The 27,350-nt window shown below is 31.3% G+C and overlaps 1 protein-coding gene across 4 annotated transcripts in view; it reads left to right on the top strand.

The window, feature by feature from the left end:
• The window catches only part of LOC129976078 (rho GTPase-activating protein 100F-like), a 128,425-nt gene extending 101,075 nt beyond the window's left edge, over positions 1–27,350 (top strand). For 2 of the 4 annotated variants that reach the window (XM_056089452.1, XM_056089451.1), the window contains 8 exons: positions 627–805; positions 2,446–2,615; positions 4,090–4,389; positions 7,460–7,708; positions 8,185–8,345; positions 11,254–11,414; positions 16,001–16,199; positions 27,122–27,350. In XM_056089452.1, coding sequence (XP_055945427.1) covers positions 627–805; positions 2,446–2,615; positions 4,090–4,389; positions 7,460–7,708; positions 8,185–8,345; positions 11,254–11,414; positions 16,001–16,199; positions 27,122–27,249 — 1,547 coding nt within the window. In that variant the 3' untranslated portion in view covers positions 27,250–27,350. Of the gene's footprint in view, positions 1–626; positions 806–2,445; positions 2,616–4,089; positions 4,390–7,459; positions 7,709–8,184; positions 8,346–11,253; positions 11,415–16,000; positions 16,200–22,932; positions 23,053–27,121 lie in introns of all 4 variants that reach the window. The other 2 variants (XR_008785079.1, XR_008785080.1) reach the window with 2 other exon arrangements.

Raw genomic sequence — 27,350 nt, 5'->3', positions numbered from 1 at the left:
AGATCTGGTGGATGTAGATGGATGCCAAACAAAATGTCTGGCGCTTTTATTCCATTTCCTTGGGTGTGTAACATCTGTATTGTAACTCATGAATGAATTCAGCGGTAACAAACGGCGGTTTTAGCCTTCTTTCTTCTTTGAAGTCAGAGTCAACTTTATATTTTTTTGTGATTTTTACAGATTAAACTTAGTTTGCGACGCCACGAAGCATTTCAGTTCATTTTTTTTTTTTTTTTTTTGAGATCTAATATCAACCTTCTGAATATGTCACTGTTCACCCGAATTTGGACATTCTGTATTCGGTCAGACATTAAAGAGTGACATCAAAAAATTAAAGTTATAGAATATAAAACGAATTTCGAAGGGACTATTACAATTAAAAATGTTGAAGGCCCAGCTCAATTTCTAGAAACAATAATTTAACACACAAAATGAAAACACATTCCGTAAAAAGTGCAATAATTAAATCAACCTGAATGTCGAATAATTCTAGGAAATTCCTAGAAAACCATGGCATATACGTTTATATTATGAGTTTCTTTAACCAATAGGAATAGGGAATAATTCATAAATAAGAATGGAGGGCATTTGTGTATAGCTTAACAGACTGGGTTCTTTCGTTCCAGCCCATCCTCAGGGTAGTCGCCGATCACCGAGTGTGTTCACATCGAACGAATACAAGGCGTGGATGAGCCGAGCCCCATCCACCTCTGCAATCTACGAGAGGCTTCGGAGAGGCAACCACGCCAATAATCTGGGAAGGATAGCATACAGCGCGGAGTCCCTGCTGGACACCATGAGACAGGTCAGTTCATTTAACAGTGGACCGGTCAAAATGAATGGTCGACCTCTAGTAGAATCTATATTAACAAACTATTAATTAAATTTGATGGCAATTCTCATTTATTTACCATATTAATTAAAATTTCTGCCAAAATTTTTCTGTGTTCAGTTCAAATTTATAAAGATACAAATTTTACATGTTAGAAAGTTAATAAAATCTATTAAAATCAACCATTTTTACTGATAAAGCATGCTCTAAGCATTTTTAGTATACTTTTATGAGTATTGCCCTATGTTGTACTTATTATTTTTCTCTTTGAAAATTGTTCCTCTGAAAGTTAAATAACAAATATTAGAACTATGTATTGTATAGCTTACTCATTTGTTATTTACCTGACTGAACACTCTTATTTTTTAAATTTAAATGAAAAATACTAGTTCTGTATCTTGCCCATCTGACTTCTTGCCCATTTATTGCTCATCTCACTGCACATTATTCTTTTACACTTTAAATAACTTCCTCAGATTCATAATTTACATCTGATGTACAGTTCCCACTCTAACCGTGATCTAACGGTTGATTACTAAGCATTTAAAGAAAGACATTTAGTTCCGTGGGGAAAAATGATCTTTTAAATGATCTAGTGAATTATATTTTATGTGTTTTTAGTCAAAACATGTAGCGTTGAAAGAATGACAAAGCTAAATGATGATATAGTCCCCCGCCTTATTGATCATATTTAGTAAAATATTTTTGATACATTGTTCGTTTAAATAAAAAAAGTTACATTTTTCTATTATCAAAAGAAACTGAACTATAAAGCGTTAAATTTACTGTTTTAGATTAATCAGTGGCTACCTCAGAAGTTAGCTGATTGAATGATCCTCCTTGAGGCAGCCGAGGAAATGTTCTAAAACAGTCATATGCAAAGCTTCAGAATTCGGACAATTTCGGCCATAGAAGAGTGGCACGACAAGAACTTTTGACTAAATTTTTGCAATCTTTTCAATATTTTATTTATTGATTCAAGCATAAATAAATAAATTGTTTTCATTACGTCCTTTAAAATATCTTTCCCAACTGAAATTGCATACTGATTTATGAAATTAGCTATTAAATCAGAACTAGAATTGATACCTTATACCCATAACTGCCGAATAAATTTCCATATAATGTTTTCCCTTTCTCTATGAGAATGCAAAATATCTAAAAATGTGTTTGTATATGACCATCTGAGAGTGAAAAATTGAGCTAAAAAGAATTTATGCGGCAATAATGGACAGTCTGTGTATACTGATATGTTACAAAACATATAACCGATTTAATAAATCTAACTGTTTTAAAGAAACTTTAATCAAATCAATATTTACTACATAATGATCAAGCATAGATTATTCCAAGTTGTAAAATGCCCACTCCTTTTGTTACAATATTTTAACGAAACTGTGCGCCGTTCAGAGCATTGAATAGTATACTAGAGATGAAGATCGCATCGCAGATCGTACAATATCTTCTGTTAATAGCCTGAACTCTTTTCATGGTTATTTGAGATCTTTTATATATATTTATCCACAAATCTATGAAAAACATATATTATTGAAATATATCGATATGCAACAGGTTTTATCTTTGTTTTACTAATAAAGCGCCTTTTCTCACAGGAGGAACACCGTGGCATTTATACATTCCCCCGGCGTCTCCATACTCCGAGCGAAGACTCACTGCCAGCGGGAGGGGCGTACGCACCCAGAATGACCGTACCCCACCCCACGCCCATCAAATCCTCGGAGGAACGCCTGCATCTCGTCAGCCTAGACCCCAGGGACTTCAAGTGAGATCATCCTCCCTTGTTTTGCAACGCCCTTAATCCACGGCGTGATCACACGCGGAGTGCTCTTTTGCTAATCATCGTTCGATAAAAAGTCCATATTCGTAATCATTCATGCCACTGAAACGGTTGTTGGCATACAAAAAGAGAAAGTTAGTGAATTAATAATGAGTATTGTATTTGAACATTGTCAAGTTTTGATATATTTCAAATATGAAGCATTTAAAATGAATGAAAATTTCGGCACCATTTAACAGACATACTTCCGTAATCAGTACATTATGATTGTACTGATTACCCGGCGGAATAATACTGTCGATAATCGGCCATTTAAAAATGGTGATAAGTGAACAAATATCTTTTGCGAAACTTATTAATTCCAAGCATGCCAGTAATTGATAGTCATTATCACAAGAAACATGTGGGGTGTAAAAATATCAATTGGTACCTGTTACAAATAATGAAAAACATCGAAATCTTTTAAATCATTTGTCAATATGGGCTCCAGGGGAATATTACGCTTAATAAGTGCTGTGAGTCCAGCTGATGATAAGTGGATATCTTCACTAACTTATTAATGGCGGTAATAGGAAGTAAGGGTGGTGGTAATTGGTGGCTTTTGTTTAATAATTATATGGAAAGCAGAAATATCAATATGCAATTAGTTATAAATGATGAAAAATAGCTATACTATTTTAAAACAAATACCTTACATCTGTAAACAGTTAATTATAACTGTCTCTCCCACGGTACAATACGCTCCATAACTAAACATTTACAATTAGTGGTAAGTGAGTAACTTCACAAACTTGTTAATCCCGAGATCGTCAGTAATTAATTGGTAGCCACTGTTTGAGGAATCGTATAGGATATAAAAATATCAAGATGCAACCATTTACAAATAAGAAAAAGAACAACTGCGCCATTTTAAATCGTCTGCACCTTGGACCTGTAAGCAGTACATTATGATTGTCAGTTATCGTCACCCGCAGAATAATACACTCGATACATGAAAAACTAGGATGGAATTTCTTACAAGAAGAAAAATAACGTTGCCAAAGATTAATAAATGATATACTGTCTGATGAAAGGGATGATGAATTCCAGAGTTCTATCTATGAATATGAACCACAATTCCACGATTAGTCATCAAATAATTCAACAAGTGGCGATAAGCTATTAATAAATTATATATGTGTGTATCATAAACATGAAGCTCCCCAGCTTATTTTGTTCGGGGGGTCTCGCTTTACCACTTATTATGCATTTACAGGGCCAGTCGTAATCATCGCGGAGCTGCGCATAAAAAAGGAAAAACGATATCCTAACTATTTACACGCAAAAAAGTAGTTTGGGAAAAGCAATTTTCTACTATTAAATTGTCCCCAATTTATAGTTTTTGTGCGTCACATGTTTCACTGTAAATAATTTGGAAGTTTTATCAGTAAATGGCTTTTCCTCCCCTCCTCTTTTGCAGCAAATATCGGCCTCGCGCGACCATCACTCCTGTAAGCGTGGGGCCCCGTGAACCTACACAGGCCCCTCGGGGCTACAGCGGCCTGCTGTGGATTCACTTACTCTCCGGTCGCGGCCTCAAGCCCACCGGTCACAGCGACCACTTCCGTGACCTGTATTGCGTCATCGAGTGCGACAGAGTCCACAAAGCTAGAACGGTCATACGGACAGGAGAACACAGTTTTGACTGGGACGAAATTTTTGAAATTGATTTAGTGGAGAACAGAGAAGTTGCCTTTCTACTTTACACTTGGGACCCCAGGTAATTCTTGCTTATCCATTTCTCTTACTTGACAGACAATTTTTACGTATCACTTCTCTTACTTTTTTGGTCATTATTATCTATCCTTTTGCCCTGCAGTTTGATATAATTCATCTTTAGAATTATGAAATAATTTGATAAATAAAACATTATTATTTATAAATACAAACATTTCAAACTAATTCCCACCGAGAAGCACCTCATATATAAGGATGACAAGGTGGTTGGTTCTGGCTCCCCAGGTGGATACAGAAATGGTATGGAGTCGACTATCTCCTACCGATGACGAGTCATTCTTCCCACGGGAAGAGTTGTACCATGGCAGCGGTGATAATCTTTAGGATTCAACTTCAGTTCCCGCCTTAGTTGTCTGGTCATTCAGATTTTTCTATGTATCTCAGGTCAGGTCGGAGTAAACAATGTGTGATTATCTTAAACTAAGTTTTAAAACATTCTTATTATCTTATCTCCACTGGTCATCTTATGAGCTATAAAGATGAAAAGTTTCCTATATGGTATTGGTTTTGGCTTTTCAGATTGGTAAATGAAGACAGGGCGGGTTAACTTCAATTCCATGACGGAAGTATTTTCCACAGGATGAGTTGTACCATGGTTATTAGAACTTAACCTTAATCCCCGCCTCTGTGCTGTCGAGAAAACAATCATCAAGATTACCCTAAATATTTAGTCTGGTCAAGGGTAATTCCGATGTAGTTATTTTGAATAAAAATATTTGGTCAGAATTTGCTACCAAGACTGTGATTAGTCTGTTTACCATCTAATAAATGTATAAATGCTATGCAACTTACAGATAATTTTTAAACAATCTAAAAATCATTTAATTTTTTTTAACTTAATTTAACATTATTTTTCTTATATAAATCTTCGATCAAATTTTATTCTCATCATAATAATAAGCTATATTTAGGACATCATCAATTGCTTTTATTTTATATAGTTCATTTCACGTCATGAATTTCCATTTTAATTGTTTGTTAAGTTTCCACTTTCTGCATTCTATGTCTATTTGAATGGTACTTGTCTTTTAAATAAATTTTAACGCACATTGTTATATTTATGCCATCTCTTCTTATATGCTTATGCTTATCTATATATAAGGTTTCACTTTACCTCTCATAGCTAATCATCTACCTTTATTTAATTTTTCAGCTATCAAAGATATGCGTGTACTTTCATGTGGAAAAATACTGTTAACTGCGCAAAGAATCACTTTTAATATTGTTTGACTAATTAATTAATTAGCTGGAAAAAATTACGAAGTCTAGATTAATACAGTAATTCTTTGAGGATATAGTAATTCTTTGAACAGTTCTCAATAGAATCGACGGTTCCTTCAGTTATAAAAATTCTTATATCTAAAATATTCTTGATCATAAACAATTTGTAAGCGTTTTTTAATAACTAACAATGGGATTAAAGAAATGGTTTTATATACCGAGATCAAATTTGACTGGAAAATCAACGCATCCATGTTCAAACTTTGTTGTGATCGCCAAACATAGCTACTTTCACTTATAAATTCTTCTTTTATCGGATTTCGTTTTAGTTCCATAGAATTATTTGTAACAGTTGATAAAATTGAAAAGCTAACAGTTTTCAATTATAGGTGTACATATTGTAAATATTTACCTATAATGCAAAAATTTAAAGGTTTTAAAGAATTTATATGTTTTATGTTAACTTGCTTTTGAATAAAGGTACTTATATGGCAAAATGCACACTAAATTTCTATCCTCTTCTTTATTAAATTATTTTAAATATTTTTAATGCATTTATTTTTTTATTTAAATAATCTCTCAAATTTTTCTCTGTGATTGTAACAAAATGATACTTCCAGATTTTATTTACCAGCGTAATAATTTTCATTAAAAAGTAGTTTAACTAAAGGTTTTATATTTTTTAAGGCCGCTGATTTATAATATCAAACGATTTTTCGTATCGATAATTTAAAGTCCAAACAAAGTTTGTTCTTGTCTAAAAAAATTATTTTCAAACAATGATTCAGAGATGAAATTTGTTACAGATACTAATTAGAACTCAAAATTCATTGATTTTCATAACGAGTATCTTTAAAAGTTTATAACTGAAACCGCATCAGAAAACTGAAAGCGAAACGGTAAATGCGATGCAATCGTGTGATTTCGGAGACCTAAAGATTATAATGAAACCAATGATCGTGGAACAGAGTAGTTCATACCATACATTGCTTGCTTTCAAATACCATAGTAAAGTCATAGTAATGGCCGATAAGAAAAAGTCTTGGAAAATTAATTCTATCTTATAACTTTAAGTTCTTTCTTTGTATCTTGAGCAAGTTATATTTTCTTAAAATTTCCTTGCAAACCATTACTCGCAAAATTATAAATAAACCATACATTTATAAATTTATTAAATGTTTGAATTCTGATGCAAATCATAATGAAATAATAGCAATATCTAAAGTTTTACCCACTAATTCCAACGAGCCTATGTATCTTGAGAACTTAGAAAACTGGAACTCCTGGATTCCTCTTTCAAAGATAAGAAAATTTTCTTAACATCTCTTTTTTTTTCTCTTCAAAAACTGCAATTTCATTCTTAGAGATAATATATAAAAGATGAACTCTCGCAGTCGATGGCTATTAGATAGATAGATAGATAATAAAATGTTTATCTCTCTGCCTTTCTTGCGGGTGATTCGATCACACTTAATAAAAAGATTAAGAAATTTCGCAGAGATAGTGAGCGCTTCAGCTATTCTTCCGTACTCTGTTGGAACGGACGGTTCGGGCACTTTAGTAATGATAGAGTGAAGAAGCTCTGAGTTCAAGAATTTCTTTTAAACTTTCCCATATCGTTTATAATCAAATCAGTCGGTGTTATCAAAATTATCTAGAAAGTAACAGTAAATAACCAGAACAATTGCTACCATTCAATGATTGATTAATTCTGAAGGTGATATGACTATACATTCGTTAATTCATCTAAATTATGAAACTTTGATGCTTGTTGCTGTTGCTCTACTTAAAAAAAAATTTATAGTGCTAATACATTCTTTTTTGTGCTTTAGGTTTCGGCACAAGTTGTGCTACAAGGGCACCCTGCACCTGTCCGCTCTGCTCCGCGAGTCCCCTGTGCACAGCCTAGCACTGAAGCTGGAGCCCCGCGGTACCCTGTACCTGAAGCTGCGATTCAAGAACCCCACGCAGACCTTTCAGAGGATGCCCGCGGCATCGGAGGGGGCACTCTTCGGGGTGGACCTCGAGAGAGTGCTCGTACGAGAGGACTCAGGATACGGGGTACCCTTAATAGTCAAAAGGTAAGCCCATCCCAGAGCCTCAGGACCGATATCTTACAGCTTTCTTTGGAATCTAGCTTCTCCTCTCTAGCCCAAGACTGAAGTGTCAATATTTTAACTTTTTTAAATATTTTTTAGTCTCAGATATAAGTCGAGGAGGGGGGGGGGTACCTTCACAAAGCTCTAATTTTATTTCAAATGAGAGATCACCTTGAATTTGCTCTTCGTTTCTTATGTCCCTAGATAGACAACACCAAATTGTCCATTTGCAGCCATTCAGAAGTAATCATTTAGAGTAAATGATGCCAGTTGCTGAACCAAATAGATATTATTCATTCCATCTGGTGGTGGTTCTAATTTCCTTTGATCTAATATATTTATCCAAGAACAGTAATCACTGATTCAGGTTAAAATAAAACGTGGCATCTTCTTTCCTTTTGATGATTCTGAAGCATCTTTCGCATGACTTAGTGCAGACGATTTTCTTTCCGTTGCAGGTGCACCGAAGAAGTGGAACGGAGGGGCTTGGACATCGTCGGCATCTATAGGCTGTGCGGTTCCGCTCTCCGGAAAAGGCTGCTGCGAGAAGATTTCGAAAGGAACTCACTCATGGCGAACCTATCCGTGGAGCATGTTCCCGACATCAATGTTGTTACAAGTATGGGGTTGAAAATGTGCCTAAGCTATATATATTCCGCTTATACACCGGGTCAGCCTGAAACAAAAACAGATATGATACAAAAATGACATACGTGGATTCGAACAAATTTGCATGACAAAATAATAATTTATTTCGCAAATTGGTATCGCACTGACTTAAGAGAGAAATGAGAATAAGAAATAATTAAATTATTTTTGTAAAGCTACCATTTTTATCACAGAAGTAGCCGTTAATAAATCAGATTATAATTGTTTTATAGATTTTCAGAATACATTTTGTTATGTGAATTACTAGAGTAAACGAGTAAAATAACAATATAATTTTGGGCTTTTGTTCAATTTTCCTGTATATTTTACTGCAAATTCGATATTAATAGATCATAATTTAATTTTTTTGTTCATTCTAATCTAATAGATAAGGTATCTAATCAGATAAAGTATTTTTAAGTGATTTTAGACTTCAGATAATTATTTTATATTATTAGTATTTTCGATATTAAAAAAAAGACTTCCTTCAAATCTAATGTTATTTTGCATATAATAATTTTCAGATATATAGTATAATGGGCAAAATAGTAATAAAATTTAAATATAGGCCAAGTAAAATATTGTGTTATTTGTAATATCGTGATTCTCGACGGCAAACCATTCGACCATTATAAAATCATAATCGTTATGATAGTTTAGAAGATATATCAGTTTGTGGATATTTTACGAATCATACGATAAAAATATTTGTCTCTCTTTTATAACAAATTTCGAAAATTTTATTAAAATAAATAAAGACACTTTCGATTCAGATTAAAACTATGAAATACGAACTAGCTATTTACATGCAATGCGGAATTAAAAGCATTCTATTTTTTTAGATTGTTTTATGTTAAATAAGTATAAATTGTGTGATAACATGTGTATTATAATTTATACAAAAGATAAATATTTTTATTTTGAAAAATCAATTGGTGGTACGGGATCTTTAAAAAAGGAAAAATTTGTATATTCGAATCTTTCGCATCCTCCCGGGTTGGCCCTGCTCATGTACATCTTTTCATTCTGCATTTATAAGAATAAATGCATTGACAGAAATATTCAACAGAAAAAACTTCTTCAAATCGTATGCTTCTGATATCTAATGGCAACTTTTCTAAATGCTTTCTTAGTAACTTTTTGCGAAATCTAATTAAAATATGAAGAAGTAACGAACCATTTTCTTTTAAAAAACCTTTATATTTATTTACATACCTTTATATTTTAATTACATAATATATTTGGCATAACATATTACATATTTTTTAGGGTTTAGTGTATTATGTTCCACATAGTTATCGCTATTATGTTTGGGCGCCATTAATATTTGTTAAGTGGGTGTACAAACCTCTGCATGTCAAAGTAACAAAACCCTACAGTCTGTTGTCGAAATCAAAAATCAACTTCATTTTATTAAGAGTTGTCTTAAGCCTTTCGTTCACGATTACTGAACACCATGCTTATGGAGTATGATGGCACTCCGTGACGTTCCATTTTTCTGTCCATCATTTAGGAAGCCCATTCATGATTAAAGACCAGCTTCACTTCAACCGCGCGATGGAACACCTTGCTAGAACACACCTCAAGCCTCCTGCCCCCTTCACTCATACGAAGCCTCTTCCAACCCATTCCCACTCAATGAGTGTCCAATCCCAATGGATTTTTATTGCGCCTAATTGCCTATCAGTCCATTTGGACTCTCTTGGATCAGTCCATTTGGACTCTTAGTCTTCCATTTGAACTGAGAGGAAATTAGCGTGAGTTGCACAACAAACCTTCCAGTCCCCGCCATGCCCCTTCCTTGATAATAGAGTTTGGTCTTCCACCATTCCATTGGCATATTGTAGAATAATCGTGACGACCGGCTTCAGAGGCCGATATTTTTCCGATATCGTTCAGAGACCGTATTCTTTCACCAAATTTTCTTAATGATGACATTGTACTGGTATTGTTTTCTGGATTTTTTTGAAAAAGGAACAGATTGAGCATCCATTCTAACCTTAGGGATTCAACTCGGTGATGCCGATTTGAACTGATGTTCTATATGAATTCATAAAGAGCACATTTCATTTTAAATACCAAGGGTACTTACATTTTAAAATTTAAAAAAATCAAATGACTGAGAAAATTTACAAGTAGTATTTTGCATAACACTGTTTTGTAAATACGTTCTACTCGTATTAAATTCATCATAGGAAAAACGGATTTCGAGAAAAAAAGAGAGCAGATTAAGGTTAAAACCATAGGTGCCAACGAATGTATTTATCAACTTTTCGAATCAATTTTTTATTACCGTTCCGAATATACCATGTGTTTTCAATAAGATAATAAGAAACACTCTTCAATTTTAATCTATTCAGAATCATATTGAAGCTGCATGACGATAGGAAGCAAACTTGTAATTCCATCCTATTGTCAAATGACCTATCAGATTGCTTTCAAAACTAAATTATTCTTTTAATATCGGAGCAGTGACTTTTTTTTTCTAAGGGCGAAAAATTTATCAAAATACAACGATTCACAAATTCCGAAAAAGTGCAACGATAAAGGCATTGGAGGAAACGGCAAAATATGATTTGTAATCTGCATTAAATGATTCTCCATTAAATGTCTCAAAAATTCATAGTTGTTATACTCATAGTTACCTCAAGGGAAACGCCAAATAAGATTTATCTGTCCACGTTCATTATTAAGTAGCATAAAAGTTCCAGAACTTTTCGAAAACGATAGCTTTAAATTATTTGATTTTGCTTGTAAATTTTATAAGTAATCTGAAGAGCATTTCCTTATATGATTTTAAAAGTGATTCAAATTCATTACATAGTTTGATTTATTCTCTCTTACTACTTAGTTTAATGGACTGTTATTTTCGTGTGCAGGTTTGTTAAAAGATTACCTTCGCGAACTGCCAGAACCGTTGTTGAGCAAAAGCCTCTACGATATGTTAGTAGATGGACTTAGTGTCTGCCTGCCCGATGATCCAGATGGCAGCGCCAAACTCATGTTCAGTATTCTTGAATGTTTACCTAAGGCTAACCTGGTGAGTAAAGTTATTATTCCTACAAAATGAGTATTCGTATTTCATTTTCTTGATCTATTGATTATGATCTTTCCGTCCACTCACTGAAGTGGTACAAACAGTAGTTCATCGTATAAAAATATGATGGACTCTTTAAATTTATACAAGTGATTTTAATCTTAACTTGAAAATTAAATGTGGTAAATGTAGGAAGCGACAGATGAAAAATTCAAGGAAATTTAAAAGCATTTTCAATTTTACCTCATTTTCAAGAGGAAACATATCTTGTTACATGAAATGATCAATGATGTATTTTAGTTTTTTATTTTCATAATACATAATGTTTTATGCTTATGAAATTATGATTCTTTTATATGAAAAAACATGCTTTGTTTTATCTTTTTTAAGATCATTTATTTAAATTACACAATGCTGTTTCCTTTCATATTTATTTTTCAAATTATTTTTGATTTTCAGTACTATATTTTGCGTGGTATTTGCATTGCACACCATATCAGAATGGTTGAGACACACACATTAGTGATCTTTTAACGTCACACTTTTTTGAAGTTTTTAAAAGATTTCTTACCAGACGTTCGAATATATCATGTTATAAAACATTAATCATATGAAATTTTTTACCCTTTTATCTCTTATCATTTTCAATCTTATCGCTTGTCTTATCCATCTCCATTTTTTACCAGGGAATCAACTCCTATTTAGTTACAGGACCGCGGTGGTCTGGTGGTAAGGTCTCGGCTTCGGAACCGGAAGATTTCAGGTTCGTGACCCGATTCCACCGAAGGACCGTCGTGTAAGAGGGTCTGTTGCACGTTGAATCCGTCATGACCAAACGTACTCCCGCTGGTGTGGTGTGGTGTGGTGTGGAGAGGTGCCAGCTTCGGTGTCGCCCTCGTTATCTGACCGTGGTTCAAAATTACGAGGGCCGTCCCAAAATAGCCCTAGTGTTGCTTCAAACGGGACGTAAATATAGCCAAACCAAACCAAACAAACCTATTTAGATACAGTATATTTGGGAGATACAAATTAAATACTGTGAAGTATTAAAAACAAGATCTCATTTACACAAATACACACAACTAATAAACCTAGAATTAATAATTTATTTATTCTTTGTACATAAAAATTTCATATAGCTCTCATTGCGAAGCTCTCTGTATTTAAAAATTATGTTAAATTCACATAATTATTAGCCCAAAATGCCGAACAATATTGTTACAATATCTTTCCGATATTTTTCAGCATTCAGAACATCGAACAACAAACATTATAGAAATATCGTACAATATATTGTGCTAATACGGATGGCTGAACGACTGTGAGTTCGTTAGATCGAGAAAAGTGTCAATGAATGAGGAACTGTTGGTTTCGCTGGGTCGAGTAAAATTCACAATGAATGAAAAACCGCGAGTGTCTCTGAATTAAGTAAAAATAACATAAAATGAGAAACAGCGAGTTTCGCTGGATCGAAATAAAAATATGAAACTAAGTTACCTCCACTTTTGGAAGTGTCTAGATCCGACGGTTCTTTACTTGTTCTCCTGCCCTTGGGCTCTATGAACGCTCGTTTTATATTCACCCATTGCACTTAGGTAATGTATCTGCCCCCGTGTGTCCAGTCACTGTCAAACCTTCAAAGCAGGCCGCTTAACAGCTGCTATTCTAATACCGTACGGATAGTTCGCACCCCCCCCCCCACATGTATAAGAAATGCTTTACTTTTGGGGATGCTTGTCAATGCTTTTATTTTGCTGCCCACTTGCTAATGTACACCTGTTCCATTAATGGTCCATCGATCATTTCTCAGAAAACATAATGGACAGGCCTCCAAAATAATGACACATCTGTGGACCAGATTTTCCATATAATAGAGCACTTGTTGTCCATGTATTTTACACGACGGCTAATAGCTGGCCATATTATTGCGATAAAACTAATAAAACTCATGCTTTCAAATCTCGAAATGTTTTAATTTATTTTGAGATACTTTTACAACACTGATTCTTGAGAATCTCTCAAGGTATATAAATCCTCTAAAATGTCCCAAAGTTAGTGAAATTGCTTTGTATTTTCAACTCATTTTATTAGATAATTTTACATCTAACTTAGTTTTGCATTTTTTTTTTTTTTTGATTATCATTTTCGAATTTTAGATTTGAAATGTATTTATTCTTTTAATATACATTATTTTGTAGCATTCTTCTAGAATTTTGTTGGTGCATTCTTTTTTCAGAATAATCACAGATAATGACCTTTGAGAAGTAAACTTTAAGGTAATCAAATATTAATGAAAGTTTTGTCTTTTCTAGACGGATTGTGTTGGCGTGAGTTAATAAATAAACAAATAAATTTATTGGAAAATAGTAGAGTGGAAATTTTTACTGTCCCGTTGTTTAATGGAATATTTTGCCGATTTCAATATTTTTTATGAGCCAATTAATTTTTAATGCTGAAAACGAAATAAAGATTTACATATGAATAATATTTTGGAAATTTATTTTAACAAAAAATCCACTATGTTTATTTTTTAATTTTACACTAAATTAATTAAATACTTATTTATTTCATAAATTTTCCCCTTTTAATGTAAAATTGTATATTTGACTTACTTTTTCCAGTGAAATTGGAATTATTTCCATTTAAAATAAATATTTCATGATACATGAGCTCTAATGTGAAATTTGGGGGCTTTCTTTAAAAAGGAATCGTAATTAAATATTAATTTATTTTGTAATTTTCTTTCTTTTATTGTAGAATTTTATTTTTCATTTACTGTTGCCATTTTACTCAAAAATTCATTTAAATTTTAAGAGTTATATATTTTATTCAATGATTTTCACAGTGAGTTTATTAAATAGATCTTTTTTTATTTGTAAAATATCTGTGAGTATGAAAAAAAATTTTTTTAAATGTCGTTTAAATGATTAGCATCTCTTATTTACTAAAAATGTCCAGCTTTTTACAACCCCAAACTTGTGTTGTTGTATGTGTAATTGTAGTCATGTGAAACACTTTCAGAGAAAAGACGGTATTGAATTTCCGTGAGGCCCAATTTACCATTCTTACAAAATCTTATCTCTGATTAATTTATTTTTGTCAGAATACCTGAAAATGGCATTTAACTACAATTTATTTAATAACAGTCATTCTTCGGTATTACCAGAAGTACCTGGAAAATATAACTGGAAAAACTTGAACGCTTATGATAACTGACGAGACTCTGTATAATTAATAATATTTTCATGAAAATTAATTATTGTGTATGTAGTACTTAAGCGATGTGTTGATTTTTCTAGGATACCAAATATTATTCTACAGTCGTCGTTAAACGCCTAGCATTATTTTTCTAACTGCTTTCACTGATATGTTACGAAAATATTATAAAACGTTTAAATTATTGATATCTAGACCTACTTAATTTTGAGTCGTTATTCCAACACAATTTGGTTTTTATTTTATTATTAATCCAAAAAAATAAACTTAATTATAATAAAATGCTCAGGGCTATCTTTATAAATATCCATCAAATCTCAGACAATAATGATCGATACTTTCCTGCAATTGATAGGAGTTGTGCAAGGTTTCTTAAGCAGCCTTTATAATGCACTTTCGTACATTTCGTACACATTACATTCGCCTTAAGATTTAAATCTAGACGACATTCCTAGGTAGATCTTGCCGAAAGAACCGACACTTCGCCATTCAAGAACTCTAGATACCTAGCCCATAAACATCATTTATTAAATTATCTGAAATCTGTTAACTACATTAAAAATATGGGCCATGTTAATGATACAAAGATTTAAAAAATGAAAGCAGCATTACGAAATCATATGCTGGGATCAAAAAGAAACGCCTTATTTTATGCAAAAACTAATTTGACCAGATATGCACATGAAAAACAGCCCAAAGTGTGTTGTAAAAGACGATACACGCAAATATATCATACCAAATAAGCAGTGAAATCATGTAAAAAGTACTGAGAAACTGGAATATAACTTTTATTTATTATAGTCTGGACATATTTCCCGATGACCATTGCGCTAGCTAATGTTACTATTTAATGCTTTTTGAAAATAAGTCACAAATAATAATAAGTTTTTTTTTCTTAAGTCAGTCATTATGATTTTTCTTTAAATAACCATTTGAAAATCGATAAAAATCACTTGTTGGATAGATATTTTTTTTTTCTGTCCATGAATTTTACTTGAAGGAAACATACTTATAGTCAGTGATCGACAGCCTTCCTTTCCCCACCAAACCCCCCTCCCCAGCAGAAATTTTCAGTATTTAATGTAAATATCAAACCGAAATTTAACGAGTTATTCCCTTCCATGTAACACGTACTTAAATTTGCAAAAACTTCACTCATATTAAAATAAAATGAGAAATACTTTTACAAAATTGTATTTCTTTACAATTGACTCCCGACCTAGTTAATCCGTCACAACATTTTACAGTCTAATTTATAGCTCTTTGTAATTTCTATAATTTTAATTTCATTTTTCCATTCAGATTAATAACTTTTAATCTGAACCAGAACAATAAATTTGTGTGTCTCATGAATTGTGCTTTTCTGTTTGCAGTGCACTGTTCTGTTACTGCTGGATCACCTTCGTCTCATCGCCAGTCACTGCGACCGCAATAAGATGACGCCTCAGGGACTAGCGATGGCTTTTGGTCCGGTGCTCATGTGCCATGCAGAGACTCCCACTGCCACAGTCGACATTCGACGACCCATAGACATTATGAACTTCTTGGTCGAGATGTGGCCCAACAAGAGAAGTGAGTCCATCTCTCTGTTTCTACTGTCATTCGAAAAGACGAAATCAATTCAAGCCCGGATTTAGCTCCTTTTTACTATCACTACATTGTAAATAGAGGAGCATATCAATATAGCTAAAAAGGAATTTATATATTTTTTAAGATTCAGATTTTAATTTTACAAGTGTCAAATTTTATTTAACAAGTCCTTGTTTTACTTCAGAATTTCGGATAAATAATTTTCAAACACGATTTCCAATTCTTCTTTTATTATTATTATTATTAACATTGATACAATGTGAAAAGCAATGGATCTTATTCTTCCATTTAAGGTCACCACAATCACTTATTGGAAAAAAGAGAATAATCCTAATGTTTATGATTTGTCAACGATAAACTGTTTGAAATTATATCTATATATAATCTAAAATAACAATTTATATTTAATTTAAAGAAAAAATATTATAACATGCAAAAAAGGCATTTATAAGAGTTGAAATTTTAAATAACTAATTAAAATTCATTAATCAATTTCATTGAAATATTGATGTCTGTGATAATAAAGAAAACTGTACCATTCTGTTCATCAAAAGGATTGAAAATAAGAAAAAGAAAAATATAATTAACCTTCTATAACATATTTTTGTATTTAAAGTTCATTCTAGTTCATATTTGGATTTCATAGATAAATACATCGAAATTTTCGTGTCAAAAATTTACTAATATTGCATGAACATTCATTGTATAAATATTTTAACCACATGATATTATTTTATAGACGATTAAAAAGAATTCACACTTTTCTGGTATAAAATATAAATATTAATGGATTTTTATAGCTACAATTAGGTGTTCGTATATTTACATTTACAGGAATAACGAATGTTTTATCGATGTAGAATTCAAGGAGAAAAGAGGGCTTTACCCGTGGGGGGAGGGGGGACAAGATTGACTTTCATCAAGGGCACAAGTAGAAAAAGTTGAATACAAAAGGGACAAGTAAAAGGAATTTAGATTTGTACGATCTGCTGTACAATAAAAAAAGAATTCAAGCATAAGCACTCTCTGGCTGATTAAAAACAATGAGTAAATGAGCTAAACAAATCTTTTATTTGTAATTTGTTCTTTATTTACAGCAGAATTTCATTTCATTTGTAGTGTGTAGCCTTTCCATCAATGTCATTCATTAAAGTATTATTTTTCTAGAATACATTATTTTCACACATTCTAATTCCACAATTATGATATTTGTTATATTGATGTTAAAAAAATTTCAAGAAGGTAATTTTTTTAGGGGGGGGGGAGTATAGAGAGGATAAAAAGTTTGAAGACATATATCATGTAATCTGCGGGGGGAGGGGGGCGCTGTTTTGGCAATCCTGCCAGGGACACAGAATTATTACTCAATTATTACTCAAATACTACCTATGTATTACTCTGCGGAAGATGGAAATTCATTGTTATTTAATTCCAAAATCAGATAATGAATATATAAATCATTTCTCAGACTGAAAAAAATTCATCCATTTAATCTCTTGTCAGATTTTGAACAAAAAAAAAACCTTACACAAAAGAATTTTCAAACATAACCAATAAATACGGCGCAATTAAGCAAGAACTTATTTTTTATCGCGTGACTCATTTTTTAAAAAGTTAATATAATATTTTTCTATAACATTTTGAACATCACTGTATCCAAATTTTTGGCCTTCTTAAGGTGTACGTACACACTTGAAGATTTTTTTTTTTAATTTTAACTTTAAAAATCCAGTTTTTTCACAGTAGGTTATTAATATATGTTTCAACTCATTTCAGTGAGAAAAAACCATATTACATTAATTATTAATTAATTAAATAATATTTAATGAGCTAATTAGCCTATTTTTTTTAAACAGAATATCTTAATTTCTAATTTGTACAGACACACAATTCTAGTTGGAAATGATGCCTAATATTAGTCTTCATGTTGTCTGCCTCAATCAAGTTATAAAAATGTATAGTTTTTTTAAAACAATTTTTTCATCAACGATGAAACGTCATTTTAACATTTAAACAGCTAGTAAAAATTTATTTCTATAAATATAACTTTGATTGAGACACAAAACATCATCTATTTCATACAGATTATTTTGATATATAAATAACTGTATTTGGTTCATTTCTTGTTGAGTTATGATTGTTTGAATGGAGCAACATAGTGGAAAAATATCATTCTTCATAAAATGAGTTTTAAAAAAATTGTAACTAGAGTTTTTAATGAAAGCACCACAAGAAAAATAATTATAATTCGAGAAATATTTCGAATATTGACAACATCTTGGTATCGTTTGAAAGCTAAAGGATCAGAGAACATTATTAAGCAATAAAAGAATATTCAATATTTTGAACGATTTTCGAAGTTTCAAGTGTGTACATACACCTTAATTCAAAACAATATACATAACCAATTTTGCTTCTGCATACACATGAAATCATTCATATTATACTAAATTATGAAATACTGATATTATTAAGCTTCATACGATAGCACAGATTAAGATTTCAAACTTTTTAATGGGTTTTAAGTTACATTAAAGAAAAGAATTATTAGCTGAGAAAACATCATATTATGAAAATGATAAAAACTAGACCGGCCAATAAATACGGAATGTCAACAAAAAATAAACTTCAGATATTCATTAATTTTGTTTTGATGGATTTTCGTTCATATTAAGTAGTTCTGGAATCATCTTGTGAGACTGAAATTTTTAATTTGAATTTCATCTGACCTGAAAAAAAAATCGCTTCAAAAACTTAGGAAACAATTATTTCTTGATCGGAAATTGTTCAGCATATTTTAATAAAGATGTTTCATTTTTATTCTTTTTCTCGAAATTGTAAAAGGAAACAAAGATGTGCCCAGTTACATTATTGGAAGTATTTAAATAATGAATTAAAAATAGATGTTTTGGGCGCATATAGCCAATAAATTCACACAACAAATGAATACGCCATTATTTTCATGTAAGATATCAATCTCACCAACTACAACTGTTTTACTAAATAGCCGGGGCTAAACATTGTGAAAAATTATAAAATTATAATTTTTAAAGCAACATAATTGGAATTTCTTATTCTAATTCTCATTAGAATTTAACTGAAAATACGCTTGACGCAATATAACCATATCTGGCTCTTCTGATATAAAAAATCGACAAACCAACCAATCAACTATTTAACCGAAAAACAAATTCATCGCCCAATAAGCAATAATATTCTACAAAAATAGTAGGGGATGAAATCATTTGGATAATAGATATAAGTCGATGAGAATTCTGAGCAACCCCATGATGAACTGAAAAATAAATTCATTCCTCAATATATCATAAAATTTAACTCAGAACACTAAGGGATAAATATATTTTCTTGATAATAGATGCAAGTCAAGAAGAGCTCTTGACAAGTTTATAATGAGCTGAAAGATAAATTCATTTCTCATTATTCTATAAAATTTAAGTTGAAATATCTAACAAGAGTTCACGTATGAAATATCTTCTGTATAATCGATGCAAGTTGACTAGAATTCTAAAATTCTAAATAATTTAATCCATGATGAATCTTATAACTAATAATTACAGAGAATAAAATTGAAACCAGTTGTACAATTGGATGAATTCAGGGAGCTCTTTAGAATCAAAAACAATAACAATTCTGGTCGGAAAATGTCTATTTCGGTGTGAAAGGTATCTTTTTTTTAAAAAAACAATAGTATGAGGATGTCTAAGGTAATGTTAAGATAAGACAATTAGAATTTTTTTAAATATCGAAACAGTTTCATCTACTAAGAAATAATTTTTCTTTAAATCCTTATATAGTCTTAATCCTGAATATTCATTTACATACTTTATAATCTTTAATTCCTCAAATATGAAACAACAATTACATAATTTTTTCATGTGTTAAAGGTTATTGAAGCTCGCCTTCTACAAATTCCATTCTCCATGAATTCCAGTATTCATATTTCCAATATTCAATACAACTTGTAATTCGTATCTCAGAATATTTAAAAATAATGATGATGATAATAAAGAAAAAAATAGATGGTAAGTGAAAACACATGCTCAAATATTCATTCGCTAATATTAAACCAAAACAAAATTGGAAAAACGAACAGAAAGCGAGCAAACGATTTTTTAAAAAGTCATCTGAAGGTTAATGAGAATTAAGAATAAAAATTTCAATGAAAATTAAGCGTATGGATTTATTTACTATGAAATATAATAAAAATAAGTAATTTAATAAATAAGAATAATAAAAATAAGTAATTAAATAAGTAAGAATAATAAAAATAAGTAATTAAGAATTTATTATGTAAAAATGTAATAAGTAGATAAAGGGATCTAAATGTCTCAGTGTATATTTGTTATTGACATGTATGTGATTTTTTTTATCTAACAAAAGAATATTGCCCGGTCACCAAAGTTGAAAATTTCTTACGATTTCTCGCCAAATGTGATAATTCTGACATTGGCGTGTTCATCTAAATTGACAGTTTTTGAATGGTTGACTCGATTTCAGCGTGCTTCCCAAGAAACCGGGCATTATTCTTAAAAAGTTTCATACATTTATGTAAATTCTAATATTTATTATGTATGTTGTGCATCATTATGAAATTTATCTGTTTTATTTGCTGTTATAAAATTGTATGTAAGTGGCAGTTAGTGCATGGCATATCCTTGCTGCTCCACAAGTGGAATTTATCACTGGTAAATATGACTGGAAAACAATGGTTGCATGCATTTATTTTTAATTAATTCTGAAACATTTAATAAACAGCATGCGCATGTAATGTTGTAAATGTTTCAGCATGACATTTGAAGTAATCTTGAATGTCTTTTCATAGCATGTAAATTTCTACTGTCATTTGAATTGTGATTTAAACATGAAAAAAAAAAAAAAAAAACATAACTTATTCACACAAATTATTTCAAATTATGAGTTTTGTATTAATATTAATTGTTAATTATTCTCTAATTAACTTTTCCATTTCAAGAGATGAAATAAATATCTTCATTGCACTCAATTTTGATGAAACTTTTTTTTTCTTTTTTACCCATTTGATTTTTGAAACTAATTTTTTTTTAAATATTTTTCTTCATCTTTTTGACAATACTATTTTAATTTTATTAAAATCAACTTTAAAATGTCCATAAACATGAGTTTGAATTTCAGCGCGTGAGGAAAGAGGTTTTATTTTAGCTTATTCAAGGATTTCATCCACCTAGCGCTTTTGGTTATCCGTCTATCCATGGGATATTTTTTTTCTGGTCATCTATATTTTCTTTCTGTTTCGTTTCGTGGCATAATTTCATCACAGTTTTAACTTTCTTCGGTCGTAAATTCGTTTTTCCCGATTTCTTTGCTTATATAGGACAAAATTCTTTCATTTAATATTTTTGTATTGTCTATTGAGGAAAAAAAATGAAGTCTTAAGTTGGAAACACTTCGCTTAGACTTCGTTCTTAGAAATTCTTATTATTCTGATTTAGCCTTTCAATTCTAAATTCGCTTGAAATATTCCTGATACAGTATTTATGGCATAATAAATTCTTTCCTTCTGGCATAACCTTCCGGATTTGTGAAGAGCTTAAACATCGAACAATATAATCACAGTTGTAAGTATGAACTGAGGTGAAAGGCCTTTGGTTGTTTCAGGCAAGTTTATTGGTGTTTTAAGAGGCTGGAAAATCATCCTTCGTAGAACCTACCTGCTGTTCCTTGCATGTTGCACTTCATCCCTGCTTCCAGTTCCTTTTATTTGTTTTACTCTCGAAGCCCACCCCTTCGCTAATAAATTGCAAAATTATAAATAAAAGAAGAAATGATCAGCATCAAATATTTATCTGAAACTGCTATAAGGCATTCATTTCAAACTTTTTGCAAACATGCTTGTGATCAAAGTCGCAATATTATCAAACATATGGCCTGTAATAATAATAAAAAAATGACGGATATCCGAAGTTATAGCTCAATTATTAAAACATGTCTTTGTAATAAAATAAAACGTTAATGGTTCCTTCAGAGTTATTGGAAGCATAACAGTAAAAAAGAAAATTTAATTTTAAATAAAACTCTGCTGAACTTGTTAATAATAAGCCATTGCTAGTAAGACTTTTTAAAAAATCCGCATGTCCAGAAATAAAGAAGGTTAACCTTTTATAATCAGTTCCTTCTTCAATTGTACAGTAAATTGTACAAAAATGAAATGAAATCTATGTCTCATTTCATTCTACATGAATATAGAAGAAGAAAACTCTATATAATTAAGAAAAATGAAATTTGCCCTTTCGAGTGTCTTAAAAACGAAATCTTGCATTCATTCATAGTTAAATCCTATTTATACTGTGAAAGATTTAATTCGCTAGTGCACGGGACAAAGTCAAGAAATTCTTTGCTAACAGTAATAAAAAATAACGGAATATTCCTTTAAAGAAATAAATTATTCATTCATTCAAATCGTTTGCATTTGCACTGGCTGCCAAACTTGTTTTATTTTGCGGAATCAGTTAAAAATTTCGATAGATATTGAAACAAATACCTATATCACGTGATAAACAAGCTATTTCCTCTTCCGAGAAATCATGGCACGTCTGGTTTCGAGAGTAAAACCCGAAGCAGTTTTATATTTCGTTAAAGCTTGGTTCTAGGTTGAACGCAGTTATTTTCGCCTGCTATGATGTCTCTTCATTATTCTCTGATATCTCTGTGTTTGCAGGCCCACGCCTCTGGTTCGACGCTACCTGTAATGAAGTCTACAGAATGTAATCACTGTCTCGTCTTCTGGTGAGAAGTTCCTCAACCGACGGAACCTGCCTCAACCACAGGTTGGGCGTTTGTACGTTCAGTTCTTATAACCTATTGCAACATTTGTTAAAAAAAATATGCTTTTCATTCAAGGGATTATTTTTTTAATTACTTAATTTACTGCGAATTTTCTTTTTTGCAAATACGCTAATTTTTTTTGTACGGTGCGCTCTCCTTTTTTTGAACACCTCACCATAATGAAATGCCCTCACTTTTTAAGCTTTTTTTTAACACCTAAACTCTCGCTATCTTATGCACTAGAAAATAATACCACTTCTCACTTATTTAAATACACCTATGTGTTTATGTAGCATGCTATGCATATAGTAGTGTGTTTATGTTATGCAACTTTGAATGCTGAATTTACTTGTTCTGACTTATAATACCTTTCTTAATAGATAAACTTCTTAAAACCAAAAATCAAAGTAGGAATTTATTGGTTAATCGAAATATGGTAAAAGTTTATGATTTTAAGCATTATATTATCTTCAATTTATTTATTACTTCAAAGAAATTATCTTATTATTTCTAAGTAATTTGTATGGCCATTAGAATATGATAGATAATTTTTTTCACTCACTTCTTGGTATGCGGAATTTTCTACATTTACATATTACCAATGACAGTGTATTGTTTTCAGAACTTGATTATAAATTAATCGATTCTTCAGTAATTTTAATTCCACAAACCCTATTAGCTTAACATATTGAATATTTCTACAATGTTACTCGATATTTTGAATGCCGCACAATATCGTACAACAATATTGCTATATATTGTTATTAACAATATTGCATTTTGTGCTAAGTGCGCCATTCGAAAGTCCCTATGAGTACAAGATATTGTTCGGTATTTCCAAGATATTTTTTCGATGTTTTAAATATCGTATAATATCGTGAAAATATCGCAACAATATTGTTTTGAATTTTGTACTGATAGAGGGACTATGATTTTTAAAGTTGCCATATATGAAAAATATTAGAAATAAAATAGAAAATCATTTTGTATTCCACAAAATGTAGACTATATTAGCTTTTTGTTCAGGTGCTTTTTTAATTGTGTCAATTATTTTTAACCTTGATCCTTATAAATATTGGGCTTGATTTTTCGAAGTAAGTACTTGATATTAATTTGCCTTTTAATTCATAAGCCCATTAAGAATACTAATGGATATTTAATAAATATTCATCTTAAAATTATATTCTGTTTTGCCATCTTAAAGTTATTTAACTTTAATAAATGAAAAAATGCGCATGATGTTTGATGTGCTTTGTAATTAACTAATAGCTGTTGTGCAAGTTCTATATTTCTATCTTCTATGTATCTTTCTGTGCTACTTTCATACATAGAATGGCTTAAAAAAAGAAAACTCTCACTTTTGTATGAAAAGAGGAATATTATGTTTTAATGCTGCATTCATTACCGTAGTTCTGTAATATTGAGTGACAATATGTGCTTATGTATGCGTGCCTTTTTTTTTTTTTTCGCTTGTAATTGTTTACAAAGCATTTTTTTTTTTTAATATTTGGCATCAAATGGTATGTGATATTGTGACTAGAATTTTCAACTCTTTAAAAAACGATTTATTAAAATTCCCATAAAAATATATTATCATTTACCTATTATAATGTTTCTTAAATTCGTTCGCCCCAAGATCGTCGCAACGAATATGAAAATGAATGTGCAGAAATAATAAATAAAAATATATAAACTCGATTAAAGTAATTAATTTTGCAAATTTCAACAAATTTTACGGAACATATTTTCAACTGCTGTGAAAATTTTCCTTATCCAATAATTTCTCTAAGGGCACTAAATGGTTTCAGACTGAAACAGAATAGGTTCTGATTTTGAAAGAACAGTACAAAAAAATCTGTTTAACCTTTTCTTAAGTGGAAAAAAATGAATTCCACCCATTAGATTTGCATGGTTAATATTCTATAATCCTATACTGAAAAATAAATCCTATAATCGTTTACTGAAAAATAAATCCTATAATCGTTTACTGAAAAATAAATCCTATTTCATATTGAGAAATAAATCCTATAATCGTTTGCGGAGAAATAAATCCTATAATCATATACTAATTAATATTCTATAATCGTTTACGGAGAAATAAGTCCTATAATCGTATACTAATTAATATTCTATAATCGTTTACGGAGAAATAAATCCTATAATCGTATCCTAATTAATATTCTATAATCGTTTACGGAGAAATAAATCCTATAATCGTTTACGGAGAAATAAATCCTATAATCGTATACTGAGAAATAAATCCTATAATTGTATAATACTTAATATTCTATAATCGTTTACTGAGAAATTACTTCAATAATCTCATCTCATTAATGTCCTATAATCATTCTGAAATTTGTCCTTAATTCGTAATTCAAATGATTAATTACTAATGTTTTTCAACCCCTGATGGACCAGAAAATATAGACAAGGGTAGAATTCAAAATTTTTATATTACCAAATTCGATATACAAACAGAATTATTTTTTAACATTAACGCCCTAAAGATTGGGACATTTTTCCTATCGGTGGCCAAGTTTCCGATATTCTCTTCAAAAACCATCGCCGCCTATGATGTGAAATAAGCCATAATGTTCCTTTGAAACTCCTTATTAGACTGGAATTATTCTTTCAGCCTCAAATCCAGTTCTTCAATTCAGGGAAAAGATAAAAACTACCCAACTCTCTGCCACGTTTCAGATGAAGAGGAACAATGACTTAAATTGTCGCAACCAAAGATCTTGATCATGTCATTCGAAAGAAATGAGGGATGATGGATTCCAAGCAATGAACTGTCGTCCTTGTTGAACTGAAATTGTGACTTCGGAGGGTGACATTCCTGCTTCATATTCTTTCAAAGAACTTCCAGATTAATGAGGAACTTCTTAGAAATTTTAAAACCCATACTCATGTCACTAGTGGTAATATTTTTCGAAGAGGTGACCGGAAATCTGGACCACCGGTACGATAAATGCCTAAATTTTCATGACGATTACTTCGAAAAGTAGCCATTTTGGTACAAATCTTTTGGTCATATATTCATTTTGTACTTTATTCTTGTCTTTTTTTAAGATTCATCGGAGGAAGAAAAAAGGACCCTCGTAACTTAAATCATCGTACATAAATGCAAAAGCAATAAAAAGTTTAATGCTCGTTATGTTGCACCCCAGCGCAAAGCACTTAAATTGCCGAAACATTAAAGCTGCTACATAATTAAACTGATTAATTTTAACGCATACGAGTTTTCAAAAATTCTTGTATTCAATTCACTGAATAATAGGATAAAGCTTCTTAAATAGTTTCCTCTTTTTTTTCGCGCACACTGTTTTCTTTTAAATCAGAAAGCGTTTTATAGCCCATCTGTGAAACAAAAATGTTAAACCATCCTAAATGTGTCTATAAAAGGCTAATAGAAAACAAAATAAAAAGAAATTTAGTTATATATTTTAATTGGAAATTTTTAAGGAAGTATTTCAAACCCAGAGCGATTTCTGCATTTATTTTGCTTGCAAATAATAAATAATCTTATAGAAGCACCCTTTTTTATAGTTTTTGCTTTAAGAAGTCTCACGCAAGCTACCCCAATTGGGACCTGGACTTAATATTGAAAAATTCCTACAACATAACCCTATTAGCACAAAATGCTGAACAACATGGTTGCGATGTCCTCACGATATTGTCTTATATTCGCAGTATCGACCATCACTTAGATATCGCAATATCTTGTGCTAATATAGAAGCAATTTAAAAGAAAAACAACCCTATGATATTTAGTAGGTCAGTTTTGACCTCTCCATTTGAATTCTGCAACCATTGCTTAAGAAATCTTGAAGTAGTGGACATAGCCATTGCACATTTAGAAACTTTAAGAAACAGAAATCATATCTTGTGATACATTGTCTCTTCCTGACAGTTATGGCCAGCCATCGTACATCTTTATTAATATATATGTTTATATCACAATATGTTCAAGCCTATATATATGATGGCAAGTATAGATGGAGAATCCTGTATGAAAATCCTGAGGTCTTATTAAAGACATCTGTTGTCACTAATTGATTCTATGCTTTTTTCCCACATAGCGTCCTGGTCTAGCAGCAGCAGCAGTTGGGACAGCAGCGTCCTGTCAGAGCTGTTGGAGTCATTGGACGGCGCCTGGTTGGGCCACCGACTGCTTCCAGAGTCTCTTGTTGACCATGTGCCATACTAAACCTAGTATCTGTTGGATGCGCATGGAAAGAAGTTCTTTGTTAAACCCTTTCCCTCTAGTTGGACGTCTCATTGTTTGATATTAAATAAAAAAAAGTATCT

This window comes from Argiope bruennichi, chromosome 7 (assembly GCF_947563725.1).
Source record: "Argiope bruennichi chromosome 7, qqArgBrue1.1, whole genome shotgun sequence".
Lineage (NCBI taxonomy): Eukaryota > Metazoa > Arthropoda > Arachnida > Araneae > Araneidae > Argiope > Argiope bruennichi.
This window is presented reverse-complemented; position numbering and strand designations above follow the sequence as displayed.